The sequence below is a fragment of the Diadema antillarum genome, unplaced genomic scaffold, assembly GCF_040938485.1.
Source record: "Diadema antillarum isolate AM-2024a unplaced genomic scaffold, OU_Dant_1.0 scf00000188, whole genome shotgun sequence".
Classification (NCBI taxonomy): Eukaryota; Metazoa; Echinodermata; class Echinoidea; order Diadematoida; family Diadematidae; genus Diadema; species Diadema antillarum.
In genome coordinates this window covers 943260-963373 of record NW_027271077.1, presented here as the reverse complement: position 1 = coordinate 963373, position 20114 = coordinate 943260, and the positions used below count along the sequence as shown (strand labels likewise).

The 20114-nt window shown below is 39.2% G+C and overlaps 1 protein-coding gene across 1 annotated transcript in view; it reads right to left on the bottom strand.

Annotated features, from left to right (window-relative positions):
* Positions 1–20114, bottom strand: part of LOC139723385 (disheveled-associated activator of morphogenesis 1-A-like) — a 119942-nt gene that overhangs the window by 50970 nt on the left and 48858 nt on the right. The window contains exons 4-6 of the mRNA XM_071634632.1: positions 4473–4541; positions 2157–2245; positions 1116–1251 (exon numbers count right to left, since the gene is read on the bottom strand). Coding sequence (XP_071490733.1) covers positions 1116–1251; positions 2157–2245; positions 4473–4541 — 294 coding nt within the window. The remainder of the gene's footprint in view (positions 1–1115; positions 1252–2156; positions 2246–4472; positions 4542–20114) is intronic.

Below are 20114 nucleotides of genomic sequence, written 5' to 3'. Positions count from 1 at the left end.
CATGCACAATAGTATGTATATGTGACCCGCTACAACAAAATGGTCCTAAAGTCGCGCACGGTCGAAGCTGTGAAAATCGAGTTTGAAGTCAGAGCATCAAAATTGGTCAAAACTTACGATTTTCTGAATTTGACATATCATTAGAGTCTGACATGTCTTCTATCATCTGTCGAAATTTTGAAGCAAACTGAAGAAAGGAAAGACCAAAAAATAGCGTTATTCTGGGCCATGTTTTTTGGCGTTTCAACGAAGCAGAAACTGGTTCGAACATTTGGATAGAGCGCCACACAAAGGCTCCGCCCCTAACAACGACCAGCGTGATCTCATTGGTCAGTTTGCCGCTTGCCGCTAACCGAAGCGTGAAGCTCGCACACTGCCCAGTTGACTGGTGCGTGCTGGCGGGGTGTGCTATGCCCAGCCAGCCTAGTCGCTTCTCCTGGCATCCTGGTCACTGATTGGTCGGTGAGGAGACCGCCGACGCTGTGTTTGAATGAGCATTTCGGGGGTTGCTAGGGCTTACCTTCTATTGTCCGAAGGTGAATACTGACTGCGTGTCCCGTGATCGTGATTGCGTCGCAAGGAGAACTTTTAGGGCGCTTTTCTCGAAACTGTGATTTCCCAGACGTCTTGACATGCTCTCTTTTAAACATCGATATCTCCGCAGCCGATTATTTTTATAAGATGTGTTATATATCAATTTAAAGCAGAAAGATTAGGGAATTGTGTCATGCAATTTTCAAATAATCGACCTTGCCCGACTTTAGGATCATTTTGTTGTAGCGGGTCACATATTCATAAAGCTTTGATACAACCAATCAAATCAAAGCTTGATAAATTACTTACTGAATATTCATTAAAGCTTTGAGATCCAGCCAATGACTGATGTAAGAATCAAAGCTTGATAAATTACTTACTGAATTATTCATGAGAGCTTTGATCCAGCCAACGACTGATGTATAGGAATCAAAGCTCAATAAATTACTTACTGAATTATTCATGAGAGCTTTGATACAGCCAATGACTGATGTAGGTATCAAAGCTTGATCAATAACTTATTGAATTATTCATGAAGCTTTGATACAACCAATTAAATCAAAGCTTGATAAATTACTTACTGAATTATTCATGAGAGCTTTGATACAGCCAATGACTGATGTATGAATGGGACTCTCCATCGTTGCATAGTCCATCTTCTCCAGGAAGGTCAGGAGTGTGGACAAACCATCTAGGTCCAGGAACCGTGTCACAAATCTGGGTTAAAGAATGCAGGAAAAAGATAAGAGACTACAACGTAGGTATGCAAATTGTGTATTTTGTACAAGATAATATGTTGGAAAAGGAAAGGTATTGTAGAAAAAAATGTAATAATCTATTCAAAAGAAAAACAAACAAACAAAAGATACTGTCTGTGCTGTAAAGCACAATTAATTGTAGTATTGGATATAAAGAGCTAAATTAATCAGTCTGTTATAAGCAAATGATGTTTCATATCAATCATGACAGTCCAAACTATAAATATGACCCGTCAAAATGTTTGCAGAGTTACTCCACCTCCATCCCTCTCTAATAAATAGATAGATAATAATCTGGGAACAATTACTACAATTACATATAAATCACCATGACTATGGAACATTCGATCTCGTGTACATGGCATAAAATAGAAAATTAACATTTCAGACCTACAGTGTTAGGCTCTTCTATTCCTTGTGAAATGCTGGAGTCAATACATTCAGTCATGAGAAACAATGGATGATTTTTTTAAAAAGGAATATTGATGCTTCCCAAAGGGCAGTGGAGGAGTAAATACAATCCCCCCCCTCCCCCCCCCCCCCTGGAAGAAAAGACTCAGTCTTAATCATTCTTCATTTTTCCATGTTTCCCAATTTTATTTCTCCTTTAATTTGTTTTGTTTGTTTGTTACTAATGTTTTTTGGTGTAGAGGAAAGGCAGCTTTCACAATTAGCAGCAGCTTACTAATAGGCAGCTAGTTTTGACGAGCCAAAGTCAGTTTACTAAGTGTAACTTAACATTCGCTATTAAACTGAGATAACAACTCCACATAATTATCATTTTTATATCTACTGTAATTACTATCCATATATTGAAGGATGAATACAGAAAATGACACCAAATAGGTACTGCAAAGTACCCACCTCATTGGCTGTGTTCTGAGGGCAGTCTTCAGGTTGTCCACAACCTTGGTCCGGTTTGCTGTTTCTTCCTCACCTGCCGTGAAGATTAACTAGACAGGTGGAAAGACATTTATTTAGAAATAAATTTGTGCAAAATAAACACAAAAAATAAGATACACATTCATTGTCGCTGTGGTGACAAGGCCTTGTATCTGAAATGTTGGTGAAAATGACTTTTTTGCATTAATGGTCAGATAATCCGTTAAGTGATGTCCTGGCCAAATCCTAGCTCTCTTACCCCAAAAATGAAGTCATCACGGCTTGTCAAAGGAAAGTTTATCCCATTTGATACGGTGCTTTGACTGCCATGTTTTGGCTCTCCTGAACATTTGACATTTTGTAGATACGAGGTCTTGTCACCCCTGCGATGTTATGCACCTTGTAATTCTTATAATACTGAGATCGTTTTCTGTTGTGTGTCCACTTTTTGTGACTGGAAATATCTGAATGCGAGCAAAGGAGAGCTAACACATCAAATGTTCAAGCAATTAAACCTCAACAAATTTTGAGCTTGATTCACCTTAGCTTGCTTAGTACATGCTGCCTTTAAAGGTCCAGTTTACCTTTGGGGAGGAGTGACTTAAAAAATGTTCAAGATATCACATTTGATGCATATGTGTAGGTCAGTTGTATCACAAAACATCCTATCATATAAAATGTTCAAAATAAAGCCTAGAATATAAATAGATATCAGAATTTTTCTCAATAAACCATAACTGTAGATGGTTTAGTCTGGAAGCATTCTTATTTTAACTACTGTTCGCATTTTGTGTATTTATCAATACTTAGCATCGATTATACGGATTCAAATTTTTACAGTGGTTGTTCCTATCCCTAACTCACATTCTAGAAATATTTTAAAGCGCTAATGTTGGGTTTTTGTTTCATCTGCGAATGGTAAGTTATGCCTTTAAGGAAATACAACATATCAAGCTAACTTCATACACATGTTTTGACATCAATTCAGCATAGATTTTCAAGGTATATAATCAGACCAGGTGTTTAAGCTGAGCCTTGCGACACTCAGCCTGATCACCTTGGGTATTCTGAGTGGTTTGAAGGAAAAGAAATGCTCTAACATTAGTGAAGACATTCCTTAATGACTTAGTTTCAATGGGAATAGCAATCAATTGAAACTATTTGAATGGCACGTAAACTTAATCCTTTACAGAATGTTCATGTAAACAACATTCCTCCCAATCACCTCACTTCCTTTCTCTCTCTCTTCATCTCTTTCTCTTCTCATCTATCTATCTATCTATCTATCTATCTATCTATCTATCTATCTATCTATCTATCTATCTTTCTCTCTCTCCCTCTCCTGCCTGGTGCTAAGTGGATGGAGTAATGTGCTGGAATGGTAATCATACAAAAGTATAATACTTCAAACTGTATGCATGTTTTCTTCACAAAAGTTGTCCTTAACAACCCAAAAAGGTTGCTAGGGGCTTGCCCTACCTAGCAACAACTAAGTGAATTCCTGCCTAAGGAACTAAATTGGAGGGAACAGGTGAATGAAATGCTTTGTTACTGGGCTGAAGGAAAAGAAAAATCCATGAAATGTAATACATTACAGAGACGGTCCATTGTATCAGACGCTGGGTACATGACTGGAAAATGTTCTCTACTGAGAAAGTCCATTTTAATGGTATCTGTAATGCCCCCCTCACCTGACTGCCACTAATGGGGATGGGAGGAATATTCATCAGCAAAATACACATTGTATGTGCCTCATTGTCACAAATGTCTGGAGACATTCACATTTTTCCGTTGATGGGCAGTCACGAAGTGTTGCAGCCACTTAGCACACAAGATGACAAAGCCATCAAAACCATGAGTACCATGGATGATGCACTATTTGGGGTTAAGTGAAGTCTCACTACACAGAACACCTTCAATAGAAGTGATCCCTAAAGCTGCAATTACATGCTGTCTTTCACATTCCTGATATATTCTATGCAAAACTAGAGCAAGCGCCATGCGACTCATAGATATTCAGGGTATTGTAATTGGTGCCACTGTCACTGATGAATGAGAGCATTACTTTTGTTTCATACATAGGCCTACTTATTACATAGTATACACGCTATCTTTTATTCTCTACAAATTAATCAATAAAGAGTGACACGACTTCAACTTTTTTTACGGTTATTTCCACACTGCCTTATGAAGTGGCGTAGCAGAGATTTTATTTTTTATCTTGTACACAGAAAAGGAGCTCTCATTCTCATGGGTATCACTACGAGGAAGCACTGGATAAAAAAAATCAACTCTTACCGTCATCATTGCGTTGATTTGGTCCAGGTAGTAGTCAGGCCATGCTGTAGAATTGGGGTCCTCTTGTTCCTGAAAAGTACAATGAATGACAAATGTATACCAATGTTTAGTCTGAGATTTTCAGAGAATCACCAAGTTGGCCTTATAATTCTTCTATTCTAAAAGCACTGACTTGAATTCTTCCTCCTGGCAAATGATGTCCTACATCGTGGGGTAGGCACAATCTATCTCATCAAGAGTTTGGGATTCACAAACAGCAATATTCACATACATAAGATCATTTCTTGCTAACAGTATTGCACCTTGAATAACTAGCATTTCTATGAAGACAAACATAGGACTTGCATATCTGAGATATTGTGATTGCAAGACACAGATTTTTTTTTTTTTTAGGCATGAACATTGATATGGTCACTTACATAGCTGGATGGACAATCTCAAGTCAATAGTGACACAGCAGGATGACCATTAAGCCCAACAGGCAGTGACCATCACAAAATTATGGTCATATTAAAGTATCAATTTGTATCAAGGTAGGGCGTGTTTCATTGCCAAAATACTATGTCTCTGATACCGTTTGCACTGGAAATAATCACTATACACTTGTAATTTCGTTGGTGGTCACACTGCCCAAATCAGTGCCATAATTTCTACTGCACTCGTCCTGTCATGTCTATGCATACAAAGTGCTCATTGCACACCCAACAAATTAGTTTTAAATTTCTTGCACACTAGAGCCTATCATGCTGGCTCATGTTAAAAAAACTGAGCAGAAAGAGAAAACATGATGATTTTTGTTTATTTTCTGCCCTGTTTGAATATATGTGATATCATCATTCAGGCTTGCCTGGCATGGCACAGGCAACCTTGAAAATACCCTGCTTCTTTAGAGTGTTCCTTAAACAGAGAGACACCAACACAACCACAGATTCGTAGAGGAACATGAACACATTTCACCTGACTTAGCACTGACATTTTTATTGCCGTTACACCTGAACATGCAAGTGTAAACATATCATATGTTTTTTTTTTACTCTATTGACCTCACAGATGACAGATAATAGAAATGCAATCAGAATACAGGTGTTTCTGCAGTTACATTTTTCAGAGAATAAAAAACAAATACAACAGCATGGACCTTGCCACAATATCATCACTCGAGCAAAATGCTTTCCACTTTCCCCACATCAAAAGAAGCTGAGATTGGTACCATTACACTGTGTCAGGTGTGTTTTCAATCAAATTAAGTCGGCAAATTATTCCCCACTCTGCTCACCATTTGCTCCCGTTACAATCACAAAAATACATTTTGACAAGCTGCCATTTCTGTTCAGATCACTTCTGAGTAGAGGTTAACCCAACAAACACAGAATATCAAACTACTGAATGGGGGGGGGGGGGGGGGGGGGAGACAGAAAAGAAAAAGAATGGCTTGTTGTGGGACGATGGTTACACTATCAATTTGCAGTTTACAGAGTTGGCGTGATTCGTGTTTATGAGGTAGAAAATTGTACAGGTGCTGACTGACAGCAAGTGATTCACTCTAAAAAGGAAATATCCACTTTGACAGGTGACTATGGGAAGCTTTCTCCCCATTCCATTGACCATTCTCAGAGATCACTTTCCCCAAGAATGTTAAAAGAGGAGTTGGTGTGCAGCATTCATCAAATCAAATTCTTGATTTTGTTTGCCAATGAAATCTCACTCCTCAGTCAAGACAAAATCCTCCATTAGATCCCAACAATACTTCAACAAAAAACGAAACACTTTTATCTCTACTGAAAGATGCACTCCTCCAAGACCAGCAGTATGGTCATGAATTTTTTGTTTTTACATTTCGTAAGGCTGGAAAAGACACTGAGGTATTGCAACGATTGGCATTATCGCCTATACAAATATCACTATCTTGAGGGTCATCACCTACAAGTTTGAGAGCATACCAGCTATCTGATGAGGGTATCTGCATTATTCATTATCGAGATTGTCCATGTAATTCAATGCTTGAAATGAACTGTATAGAGTGGACTATGAGCAAAGAATCAGTGATGAAGGGAGAAGTGAGGCAAGTATAAAAGTGTAATATGAGAAAGTCCATCCAATATCCACCATTTCACATACACCAGACACTCTCTGTCATTGAGTTCGCAAGACTGACGCTAAACCTCGATGTCTATATAATTTTATAACTGTATGGGATTACACATGTACCTGCTATCATGGCCACTTCTAATTACAAAGGACAAGGGTCACAAGTTAATAAAACAACTACCAGCATCAACTCAGATTATACAAGTTAACTCAACTGCAGCACATATTTGGGCAGCTTACTGCCAGTATATCTACTAAAACATAACTTGACATAACATTACAAATCTTGCTTTAACAACATTCAAACGAAATCACATGGCCAAACAAAACAAAGCTGACATCCCCCCAGAAAAAAAAGAGTTTTTTTTTTTTTTCTTTTACAGGTAATCCACCATGAATACATTCTACATTCCCATGTGCAGAAAACAGTCACCCTGGATGAAAGAGTTTACAGTACCTTTACAACTGCTTATGACTGAGCCTACCAGAATCTCACATGCCAACCTTGTCAGGAATGTTCCAAAGAGTTTTAAAAAGAGGTGGGGGGGGGGTGGGGGGGGGGGGGAGAAGAATGAGACTCCAATCCTATTTTCTGCCGCCTCCAAGCAGTAACAATCCTCTCAGGTTGACCTGGGCAGGACAATGTTATTCAAGCTGACACCTTCAATTTGTATACAAAGAAACCTCGCTACTGGCAAACCCGGGGTCATACCATAATGCCACACTTATTGAATGTTATAAACATGCTTGTGTGCTCCTCCCCTCTCCCCCCCACCCCCCCCCCCCCCCCCCCCACCACCACCACCAACAACACCATTCATCTTCTTTTACCCCATCCCCATACCTAAATTGTCCACTGTGTCTGGTTTCAAGCTCAAGGGAGAAACTTCAGGGCTGAAGCTCCTCTAAACATGGCTGAGATGTCACAAGTTGTGGCTCTCTCTCCTCACCCTCCCCCCCCCCCTTACAATTTCTTCTTTTCTTTCCGAATGTTTTGGTAGGGCCTCCGGTAACTTCTTACACTCCTACCTTGCTCTTAACTCTGTTGAATGTTGTTGAATGGTCCCACTTGCCAACATGTGCATTGAATATGACACACCCTTTATTTTCTCAGCCACGGATGGGTAGATTAATGTTAAGCATTTATGCAAGGTAACTGTTTGTATTATGGTTTTGCCTTACAGCATACTTACAGCCATACACATGAACACATGCGTGCACTCTCTCTCTCTCCCTCTCTCTTACTCTTTCTCAGTCATCCCTTTAAGAATGATGACTCATACTGCCATGAAAAAAAAATCATAAAAACCTAACATTATGGTCTACTAAAGTTTCCTTTGTTCTGTCCAAGACATCCCCTCCCCCTTTTACCAAACAAACTAAATGCCATGAGTAGGTATGGTGAGTAAGCGTGCTAAAACGAGAGCAAATGTTTCCCTTTGAATTATTGCAGTATAAAAGGAATTGCCCCTCATAACTATGCAAATTTTCTATATGACCTACAATGGTTTGTATCATGTGAGTGCATAATGAGTATAATAAAATTTCAGATCAATTTCTTTCATATCTTATTGGCAATGAAGAGAAATAAAGAGGAAGAAGAAAAGGAAGAAAATGGAAAAGACAGAAAAAGAAGATGAAAAAGAAAGAATAAAAAGAAACAAGGGGAAGGAGAAGGAGATGACAATGATAATGAAAAGATGACACATAGGAAGAGGAGGGAGTAGTAACAATTTGTATAGATGCACGATTATCTTCGTTTGTTTGCTGACAGATGCTGAACTATAACACAAAACTACAATATGCTGAGACGAGACTCAGTTTATAATCTAGGCCATGCTTGACACATCAAGTCTTCAGACATCTCATGCAATACCAGTCTTCACGAAACATGCGACTCATTCGCAGCGAATTGAGGACATTTCCCACGTGATTTACTGAGGAGAACATGCAAAATGGCACATTCCCCTAATGCCCTGCCACGGTTGTGGTTTGACTAATCCATACCACAGCTGCAGCATCCTTACATTATTGTGTCATAATTTGAGCTCGACCGCATTCCACTGGTAGGAGAGAGCTCTATTTCCAACAATTTCCTTCCAGCCAAAGTCACGGCATTATTATCCTTTGAATGACATCCTGTACCCATCTAGTGATTCGGATATGATTTCAATGTTCCATCATATTGCGAAATTCATATGGCTTTATAAAACTCAGCCTGCTATGACTGGGCACAGAACAAAACATCCAAGATAATTGCAGAGCACAAGGTATTTATGTTTGACTCATCATTTTGTCATTTCATGGCAACTGATGTTGACATAATGACTAATCACATTCAAGTTCATTCAATATATCATTTGAGCAAATACAAAACTATATGAACCCATGCATCTGTAAACTTCCTTCCGCAATGTCTCTGAATGTGGGCACATAATAGACCATGCACTGTGCATACAGTGTGATCTAGAGCAATTCAGAGCTGACATACTATTGAATTAACCACTCGACTACTGCACGAAATCAGACAAAGGCATGGTATACCATAAACTTTGTAAACATGGCCATGATCGGGTTAAACACAAGATGATCTATAGAAGAGCTGGTTCTCTCAAGTGTGCTGGTCAAGGCCTTTGACACTGACACTTGTATAGCTGAAATAAATCTTGCTTTGTCTCCCTCTCAGCAGGAAGGGCTTACTGGGCCCCCTCAGGAGCAGGGCTAAGACTTTATGAGGCCCAGGGCTAAGGCTTTATAAGGCCCAGGACCTGTATCCAGTCTTTGAATAGAAGAAAATCACTTGATGGAATATCTAGAGCTCCAATTTGACAGCGGCCCTCCAGGGCATGGCCTGGCCATGAAAAACCTGACTTAGGTCATTTTTCACACGAGAGGAGAAACTTGATTGCAATACTGAATTAGAATTATACCGGTACTACTAAAATCATTATCCATACACGTGGCCGAGGAGAGCTTCACAGATTAATGGTTTTAAATTTCAGAGCAGGGAGAGGAGGTGTGGTTTCTTTCCAGGTAGGCCTACCCGTCAATCACTCTTGAACAGAGCTTGTGATGTCATATGAGCGGTACATTTGCATTTCTCTTTTTGCTGTTTGGCCGGACTCACTAGTGGCAGTGGCGATACATACGAGTAGACTCTACTGATGGTGAAATTGCTTATTTCGTGAGTCCTTTCTTTCATGAAGAGGGAAGTAAAAGAGCTTCCATACACAAATTTAACATTCATACACATTGCATTAAAATGCAATGATACTAAAAATTCGGCTCGGCCTCCTGCACTTTAATATGGCACAGCTGCACAGCTTTGCATGAAGTGCATTCGAGGCACACATTTGGTCACTGTAAGCTCCACCCCCCCCCCCCCCCAAATCACGATTTGGAGGTCAATTCGTGCACAAGACTGTTTTGTTTTGTAATTTGGGAGAATCATCAATGGAAAACACCTCTGGACCAGCATTTGCAGTTTTGCGCAAGTCATATTACCCTCTGTGATTCTAGTTTGCATACACATGGCCAAAGTGTATTATCAAAATGATGATTCTAGTGACGCATCAGTAGAACCATCATTCCGAGGGCGCACTCTTCGCACGTGTGAAAACAGTCTTAGGAGAGAGAGAGAGAGACCACTGAGCTCAATCTCCCAAATATGACTTACATCAATAAGTTGACTTAGGCCTGGGGTGATGTGGGACACAAGAACCTGTTTTGTTTTGGGATTGAGAATGAACTGAATGGGGCAATCACAGTTTCATATCGAAGTGTGCACGAACAAAGAGCTTCCTATATATATATATGCTATTTCACAGGCAAAAATGGATAGTCCCATACTCTGCAGAATTTGTATTCCCTATGAACAAGCTACAAAGACAACAACTTTCTGAGTTCCACTGTAGGGAGAAATAACTCAGGAAGATGCTCATAGGGTGGAATGATGCATGATCTTAGGAATTTCTCAATCTATTCTATTTTTTCAGGATGCAAAGACATTAACTTTTTTTCACTCAGGAAAATAAACAGTGACTTAGAAATAAATATATCACATCGCTCAAAGAAATGAAGATAATCACATCGGTTCTCTTTTATAAGCTCTTGATATATTTCTACTCCATGAAGGGATGATATACTTCTACTGCTGCTGTCTTCCACTGGCAAATGGGGCAAATGAAGCAAATGAATTCACAGCGTTAGAGAGGTATCCATGACGATTGACGAAGATGAGGAAAGTGGTGAGATGGATGCCTGGAGGCAGGACAGATGTACGCTCAGTAAATTGAGATGTATAAAGATAAACAAGGAGGCGAAGTCTACTGCGCTGTATTGCATACCTTCAGGCACACATGCACACACACATACACACACACCATATACACCATATCACATACAGAGGAAAAAGAGAAAAAAGAGGCAAGGAGATCAAGTAGAATGCCAACAGAATACTGATAGGTTTTGTGAATGGATGATGCGGGAGAATCCTAATCCATTTATGCAAGTGGCTGAGTAAAGATTGGAGTCGAAAGAGGAAGAGATGCTGAGAGGGGTGATATATGGGAGGAGAGATGAGATATAGTACAGGTTGAAGAAATAAAAAGATAGAGACAGATAGGTGGAGACAAGGGAGGAAAAGAAGAAATGAAGACACGAACACCTTCATCACAAACTGACAAGATGGGCGGGGCTTGGCAAGCTAGCCCGGGTAGGAAAATAAATGGCTGGTCGATAAACGATGCCGATGTTTGCGGGGCTCCGTCATGATTGGTGTTTACAGCTGGATTGATGTCCTGGGCTGTAATGATGCCATCAGACCTTTATCACAGTCTGATTTTGACTTACAACAAACAGGAGGGGGGGGGGGGGGAAGTAAGAGTCCATAAATGTTGAAGTTGATGGAGGAAGGGGTAAGGAATAAAGATCCAAAAAAGTAATGACAGTAGTTGTGTCCACACACAGGAGTTATTGGCTTTTGCATTGCTATGCAAACATCTATTTGATATGTCATCATTCACACACAGCAAAAAACAAACAAACAAACAAACAAACAAACAAACAAGTCACTTGGCTTTATATGAAGCACTATCTCTGGACTGTGCATGTCTAAATGAATGACCGGAGCATGGTCCCGGGCACCCGAGTGTGCGTACCTGGTGTGGCCAGTTGCATTGTGGGATTTAAAAATAAACATGTATTTTCGCATTGCATGCCACTCACACATACTAGTACTGGGCAGGGCAAATTATAATGTGAGTTCCCCCAAAACTCGACTGACTATCGCAATGCGATGCAATTTATCACGAAAGTTAACCAATCTTTGTGTCCACACACAAGAATTAGCATTGTTTTTTGCATCCCATTGCAAAAACTGATTTTCAAAAAACATTGATTTTGGGTAGGTGTGAATATGGTTAGCAATGCAGTACAGCTGATTTTTCCCTCCTCCCATGGATTATAGCTCATCTGGACTCATTCCATTTGCTTAAAGGGGCTGTACAATACTGGTTGAGGTAAGGATTCATGTTTTGAACATTCCAAAATGAGATAAAGAGAAACCTCTTATGAAATATGAAAGAGCATGTAATTTTAAGAAGGATTCAACGTTTTTTCTATGAAAATTTGTTTTCAAATGGCTGAGATATCCAAAAAATTGCTAATAATAAAAGGCGACATGCCACAACTTTATTAGGATCTCTTTGTTTCACCTTGTTTTTGAATATCTCAGCCATTTCAAAACCGATTTTCATCGAATAAATTTTTGATACCCCTTAGAACTGCATGCACTTTGACATCTCATAGAGGGAGTGGTTTCTGAATAGCTCGCAAAACGGTCAAGCCTAAATCTTCACCTCGACCAGAACTGTACACATCCTTTAAATGTATCATAATTTCTGCAATACTTCCCATGTCCCTCTTGCCAAAGTATTGTTACTTCACTGACAAGTGTCTAGCGATATTACCGAGTACCATGGTAGATTAAGGCCACTGACACACATGCTCCATTGATCAGACTTTTACGCGACTACCTCAAAATTAATTAGGTTTCTAACACAGGTTGGATCATTTAATCAATCACATCCCTTTCACAAAGCCATGAAGATTAATCAACCTTCCTTTTGACTCCGCCCTGCCATAATTCAGCAATTACTACAACTCGCATCTCCTCATCACAAACACATCATTTATATTCACACACACACACACACATATGCCTATGTACAATGTATGTCCACAATATATGAAGAGCAAGTGCTAATAATAAAAGGCGACATGCCCCAACTTTATTAGTATCTCTTTGTTTCACCTTGTTTTTGGATATCTCAGCCATTTCAAAACCGATTTTCATCGGACAAACTTTTGATACCCCTTAGAACTGCATGCTCTTTGACATCTCATAGAGTGGTTTCTGAATATCTCACAAAACGTTAAAAGCTAAATCTTCACCTCGACCAGAACTGTACACACCCTTTAAATGCAAAAACATGATAACAACTTTTCATCAATATGAAATATCTGAGGTCAAAGCTGCTACAGAACAAAATAAGAATGATTCAAATATGTGTAATGATTTCAATAGCTTCTTCAAAAATAATTCTTAAAGTACAGTATCATTGGAAAGATCTTATTTTTCTCTATTTGATGCTGACCTTAACTTTTAAAACTTTTAAAATGGTGCTTATCTGTTTTTTGTGTTCAAACTCTTCAAATACACATCTTGATATAGGACCTATATTTCTATCTTTAGTAGAAGTATAAAGATATATTAAAGTCCAGTTCATGCTCGTCATGTACAGAAAAAAAGCATATTGCACTGCATGTAAAATCACAGCACTGCACACAGCATTGAATAGCACTATGCAAACACCATCTATTCAATACTTTTGGAATCATTCAGTCTATAGAGGCAATCTCCATTTTTCATCGATACTGCTGCTTTTGTGCAGCTCTATCTTCACTGATAATCACACAATTTGATTTACGTCTATTCTCTTGAGTCGGGCAGTGATAGATCACAGTCTCATAGAAGGACTTAGGTAATGGTTAGTGAACATTGTATCCAGTACAGATTTATCACAACCATCAACACTTGCCGTGCACTGATGACACCATTCTGACATACCACAGTATATTACCATGAGAAACAGTCACAAAGGAGAACCAAAAGCTCTAAAACAGCAAGATGGCTAGAGTAAATATATAATAAATATACATGTATGCTTTTAACCTGTTAAGGATGAGGAGATTTTGCTACAACATGCATTCCCCATAGACACCTGCCCGAGTATACTCGGGACTAGTCTTCAACGGGTTAATTATACCACATCATTTTGAGTCAGTCTGTCATTATGCTTTGTAACTTTTAAGCTCTGTACACATCTGTACACAAATTGCTTTGTGAATGGTATTTCTATATATGTGAACTCTTCAACACAAGAATTGATAAGTACTGATAGTATTCTTCAGAGTAGGGGTGCAATGGGAACTCAGTGACAGGTAATCTCCTCCACTCTAGAGTCAGATTGGATTCTAAAGGTGCCTTCTTTTTTTTTCAATCAGTCCCAAAAGGACTGTGTGCTCAATCAACTCGCACGCGACATGCCGAATGAGACCGCGACGTGAAGCAGCACGAACGTCCGTCTACCTTTCTTTGATGGATTAATACTCAGCCTTTGGTGACGTACACCAATATAGGCTCACCTGTATTACGGTTCCTGTATGCAGGTTCATGTACACTAGGCCCTGCCTGCACTTTCATCCTTGCTTTGTTTTGGGTTTTGTCGGAGCCACAGCTAGACACAGCTACTCTTTCATTCATTCAACTCTACAGAATAATTAACAGCCAGCATAATCTAGTTCTTCATACAAGGATTATTATACATAAAGATAAAATAGACAATAATAAACACAAAATAAGGCTGCCCCTGATGAAATACCCAAACCTCCATTCTGTTTTTTCCAATGAAAGTAAACATGAGCTTATCTAAATAACAGACAATTTACACAGCATTCACTCATGCCAACTTGATGTTTCAGCTTAAAGGACAAGTCCACCTTCATATACATAAGGATTGAGAGAATGCAGCAATATTAGTTGAACACATCAGTGAAAGTTTGAGGAAAATTGGACAATCCGTTCAAAAGTTACGAATATTTTAAGTATCTGCGCAGTCACTGCTGGAAGAGAAGACTACTACAGTGTATGATGTCACATGCGTACGACTATATAAGGAAAATAAAAAGAGAATTTCACAAAACTTTACTTTTTGAATAAAGTGCACATTTCTTCGACTTGCTACTGACATATGTTAAGGGTAATATTATTCCCCCTGCCTTCTGAAAGAGAGGAGTCGAGCGTTCTTTTATTATGCGAGAAAAATGGAAATATGTTGACTTTTCTTTATTCTTTCTTTATATCGTTGTACTCATGTGACATCACAAGCTAAAGTAGTCTTTTCATTTAGCCATGACTGAGCAGAAACTTCAAAAATTCATAACTTTTTAACGGATTGTCCGATTTTGCTCAAACTCTCATTGATGTGTTCTATCAATACTGCTGCATTCACTCAACCCACATGTCTATGAAGGTGAACTTGTCCTTTAATAATTCGGGACATTCAATTTTATCATAAACATAATCTGGGCAGGTGACGGACAATGGCCTGTTCTATATTAAATCAAAGGTACGTATTGATGTTGTTCTCAGCATCCAGTGGTTGTATTCTGGCCTACACAAGAGCAGGTGTTTTGGTTCAGCTTGAGGGGAGGTGGGATGGAGCACTCTCCGACTGATGATACAGAGTCTGCGTCATCCCAACCCCAAACGAACTGGAGCGCAGAGGACCGTGAGGAGGAAATTGCTGAGACGGAGCACTGGGGCGTGAAATGTCTTGAGGCTGAAGTCACATAAACAACATTTCCCTGGCACTACACTGAGTGATGTAGGCGATCCTCAAATACTACCTACTTTCATCCTATAACGGCATCAGCCCACTTACTTCATCCTGCTTTCTATCTATCTTTACCATCCTCATCCCACAGCTGAAAGAGGGAGTTGTCTAGGATAGGAAAGTTATAGAACATCAATTTTGCCAATTTGCCATACATATGTATCTCAATTCTTTCATGTTATCCTGCATTATATCACAATACAGGCAAGCAAAACCCAACTTAATTTTGTGATTCAAATGTAGCACCATATACACTGTTTTATATCACAACACAAATTGTCTCTGCATTTTTTTCTTCAGATTTCAAATGAAAGGGTGATTTTTTTTTTTTTGTACAGCAAGAAATCATAGCTATTGAAATACACACAGACATGTCACAAATGGGCAAAATGATTTTACTCCATATTTGTAGTTTTATTTCAGTCTTATGTTCGCAGGTTTATATTTGCTTTTACTAATGTTCATCAGTACCATATCAGAACACAAATGAATTGCAATAAGTTGACAAAGTCATAAGACAAAGTAATTTGGAAGAGCAAAAGTATTAGTGGCTGCAGTGGTGCACTCTTGAAAGAAAAAAAAAATCATCACAAAATATCGCTGTCAAGAAAAAATGTGCTCTGAAAGATGACTTTACATCTACTCTGGATTGACTGCAAGTTCGAAGTATACCCTGCTAAAACAATACCTCTCTTGTAGTCCTCAAATCAATTCACATTTTGAGTACAATGACACTTGTCACAAAGCACATGTAGTTGCATGCACAGTGAAAGAGTATCCTTGGCTGCATTACAATAAAATGAATTCATCTGGCAAAAGGAGCAATGTAGCCTCTGTGTTGAGGTTCTGGGGTAGTAACAGCCAAGGAGGAAGGGGATATCTTATGGCTCGCTGTGACATTGAGCGGGGTTTGCTGTTTCAACGCTGAAAGACAGCCAAGTCTCAAGCGATGACTTTTAAGCTCCTTCACTCCACACATACAATATTAGCTTTGGACGATGAAGACTCCCATGCATCATTCCACACAAGATTTAGAAGATCACATCGGAAAAAAGTAGATTTTTTTTTACTCATTATTTTTTTTCTTTTCATCAGCATCTTCTTTGATGCATTTATAGTGAAACTCACTTCATGAGGAGTCACAATTCATTTACTGCTGTTGAAAGCATTTTACTCCAACATTTACAAACATTACAATCTCGATCCGTCATTTCAAGGTCTAACACAAAAGACTACATACAAGTACTTGTCCACAACCATCAATAGTAAAGCTGTAGAGAATGGCTATGTGGGATGTTGCTACGCAATGTGCCATAGATAGCTGAAAAGGTGAATATAACTATGAAAAGGTGAATATAAATATGAGGCCTCCATCCATTTCAAGCTTAATCGCTTATGATGGTGGTCTCCTGCATTCAATGATCTCTGTTGTTTACTGAAAAATACTGTATATCTTATTTTATGTTTCTGTGTATCTACATTGCTTAATGCAATCACCTATGTGTATCTATTTATGTACTGTTATCGATTTATTTCACTGCACTTGTTATTCTTTGTCTTTGTACTTTTTTGAAGTTTGCATTCAAATTGCATCTGATTGAATGCAGAAATAAAAGCAAACAAACAAACAAACTATACATTGTAGATGCACGACAAAACACAGGAAAGTTGAGACACATGGAAATATCATCCAGGATGGTACAATTTGTAGATGTGGCTAGGCCTTGCGATTCTGAGCACTGCATAGAATTTTCTCATTAAAATCATGAGGTACTATAGTCCTAGCTCAGTTATTAAAAAAAAACCTTGGTCTCTTGATGTCTGTCAAATACAGAGCTCTATGGCCAATGACTGGGCATATTTTCTGATGATGACTTGCTGGTAATTATACAAGTCTGGTAGGGTTAGTTAGGAGGGCAAACTCCCCCTTGAGGACCAGGTTCGGGTCTCTCCTAAATGTCACTTCCACATCGCTGGTCTCCAGTGCCGCATCTTGAAATACGATCGTGGCAGGAGTAGGAAGTGGATGTTTGGGATAGCTGAGAGATCAGGCTGGGCCCTTCAACCCTTTCCTCCTAGACACACTGATCTCCAGGTCTCCCAGCTCTAGCCCCAGACCTCTGGGGCCACCCCCACACCAACTTGCCGTATCACGGCAACCTGGGGCAGCTAGATGTTAATAGCTGCAGCATAGTGCTCTCTGTTGTAAAATGATTTCACTTGCTTCAAATGATGCAGTGCATATCTTTGCAGCCAGGCATGCTTTGTGAGAGTGCATGGTTCTGATTGCTGAATTTAACTTTCAATATAGGCCTACCAATTGGGCATACAAACTTGTGTTTGCAGAGCTAAGGAAGGACTAATAATAAATTGCATCCTGCTTGACCTGAAGTAATGGTGTCCTCCACATTTCACATTGAATTCTAACATCAGAAAAGAAAAAACACACAGGAGTATGAGAGGGCCTACACTTTTCTACTTAAAGCAATATTTCACTCATGCCAATCATGACTATTTTGTAATTTGGTGTGCACACAGACACACACAAACACACACTTTCATTCGGCAAAAAAAAAGAAAAAAAGAAGAAATTCCATGAATATTTGTGGTTGATTCCATGTGTGGGTTTTTGTTTTGACTGCTAGCCAAAGGCTACAATGTTTTTATCTTCAGTTAAATTTTCTACATTGTGCTATAATTCCAATAATTCATCTCTCCACATTGGGCTGGCATGCACCTTTCACTTCACCACTGTCCAAATCACCACACACTGGGACATTCCAAATGATGTACGCAGGCTATAGAGGTAACCAGTATGATGATGTGAGATGGCATTCTTATGTGCAGGCAGTGGCTGGCAGTCAGATTTCTCAGTGCCTACCTACTAAAAGGATGAAACCAGCCATCCATGGAGGGTATCCGCATAGTAGGGGGAATTATGTCAGTCGTAGGCCGCACATCAGCAGCAAATCCCATCTGTACTAACATGTAATCTTGTGGGGAAAACCATGTTAGATCCAGTGTAGGCACACCGATAAGGCAAATGTCAACTGACATTGTTTGGGGGTATATTTGTTCTTGTCTTTTGATTTAAATTAAAAATAGAAAGAAAGAGAGAAGAAAGATTCCATGATCTTTCTTTCTAAAAATACTTTTTTTGTTTTGTTTTTTTTTCATGTTTTTTCTCTCTTGGCGCACTGACAATCCAAGGATTTTGACATACAATGTATATGGAGGATTGAAAGCCTTGACTTGAAAGGCTTGGAGGTAGTGCATACTAGAAATCACAGTGAGATACACTGTATGTTCTGATGGTTTGTTTATTTATCTCTGATTGTCTCTTGGAATGTTGGGCTTCTTAAAACATCATTACATGCCCATGACAAGGAAAGCAAGCACACAATCAATGGGACAGGATGGGACAGCTAGTCAGTAATGAAATTCCACTGTCATACCAATCACCAGATGACCTCGAAAATGCTGACGCAAATTGAAAAATCAATTAATTCTTTGAAGTGAGCGCATACAATACACAACAGGATAATTCTGCACAGGTGATGATCACACAACTGTGCCGTCTTACAACATTTGACAAAATCATAACAAAACATACCTACATTGTACTTATATGTTTTTATCCAAAACAAAGTGAAATCACATAATTTGCACAGATCTGTAGGACTTGGCACTGAACATTTGTAAGCTTTGGTTCTGTTTCAGTCATACCGGTACCAGTGGAAATGAGAAATGATCTGCTCTGTTGGGAAATAATCTAACAATCTAATTTGGGGTGACATTTCAATTTATGCCAATTAACCCGATGAGGACGGACTGATTTTGCTGCAACATGCATTTCCCATGGATATCAGGCCAAGTATACTCGGAACTCATCTTCAATGGGTCAAAGCAACAACAGTGTTTATCTCTAATTGCTTCTGCCTTGTAAAATTCATGGGGATACTAGCACACATCACATCTAACTCATGTGGAATTGCAGGAAGCAGAGGTCAAAGTGGTAGATGGTATCACAGAGGAAAAAGAAATATCGGCAAACAGGGCACCTTGACCTAACATATCCTGTCCAGTAGGAGTTCTTGCCTAGGCTAGAGCTGTCTCCCCACACCATATGGGCCCTACCCCCCCCCCCCCCATATAGCCTTTTCTCTAGTAAGCATTTACTGTACTGTATGTGACGAATATTTCAGGAGTGTTATTTTCAGGAATTTCACAAGTCGGCTGCTATTTGTGAAGTTAAAAACATGCAAAAATATTAACTCTGATCCCGACATTGGTGTGACATGCACACATACATTACTCTGCTCAGCACTGTACTCCACAATCGCGAATTTAACCACTCACTAAATTGTCGGGATGTCCCAATTCGTCAAAAATTTAAAACTACATACATGACACATATTTACAGTATTCTTCTAAGATTTGTAAGTTATTTTAGCTGCTGAGGAAATCCCAGCTACCATCTTTCAGTTCTCCCTGAATCTAGACAATGGCTCTCACAGTCTTAAAACACAATTCAGTCAAAGTTTTGGAATGGTTCCTTCCCAGTTGTTTATGTAACAAGATAAATTGTTCAATGAAC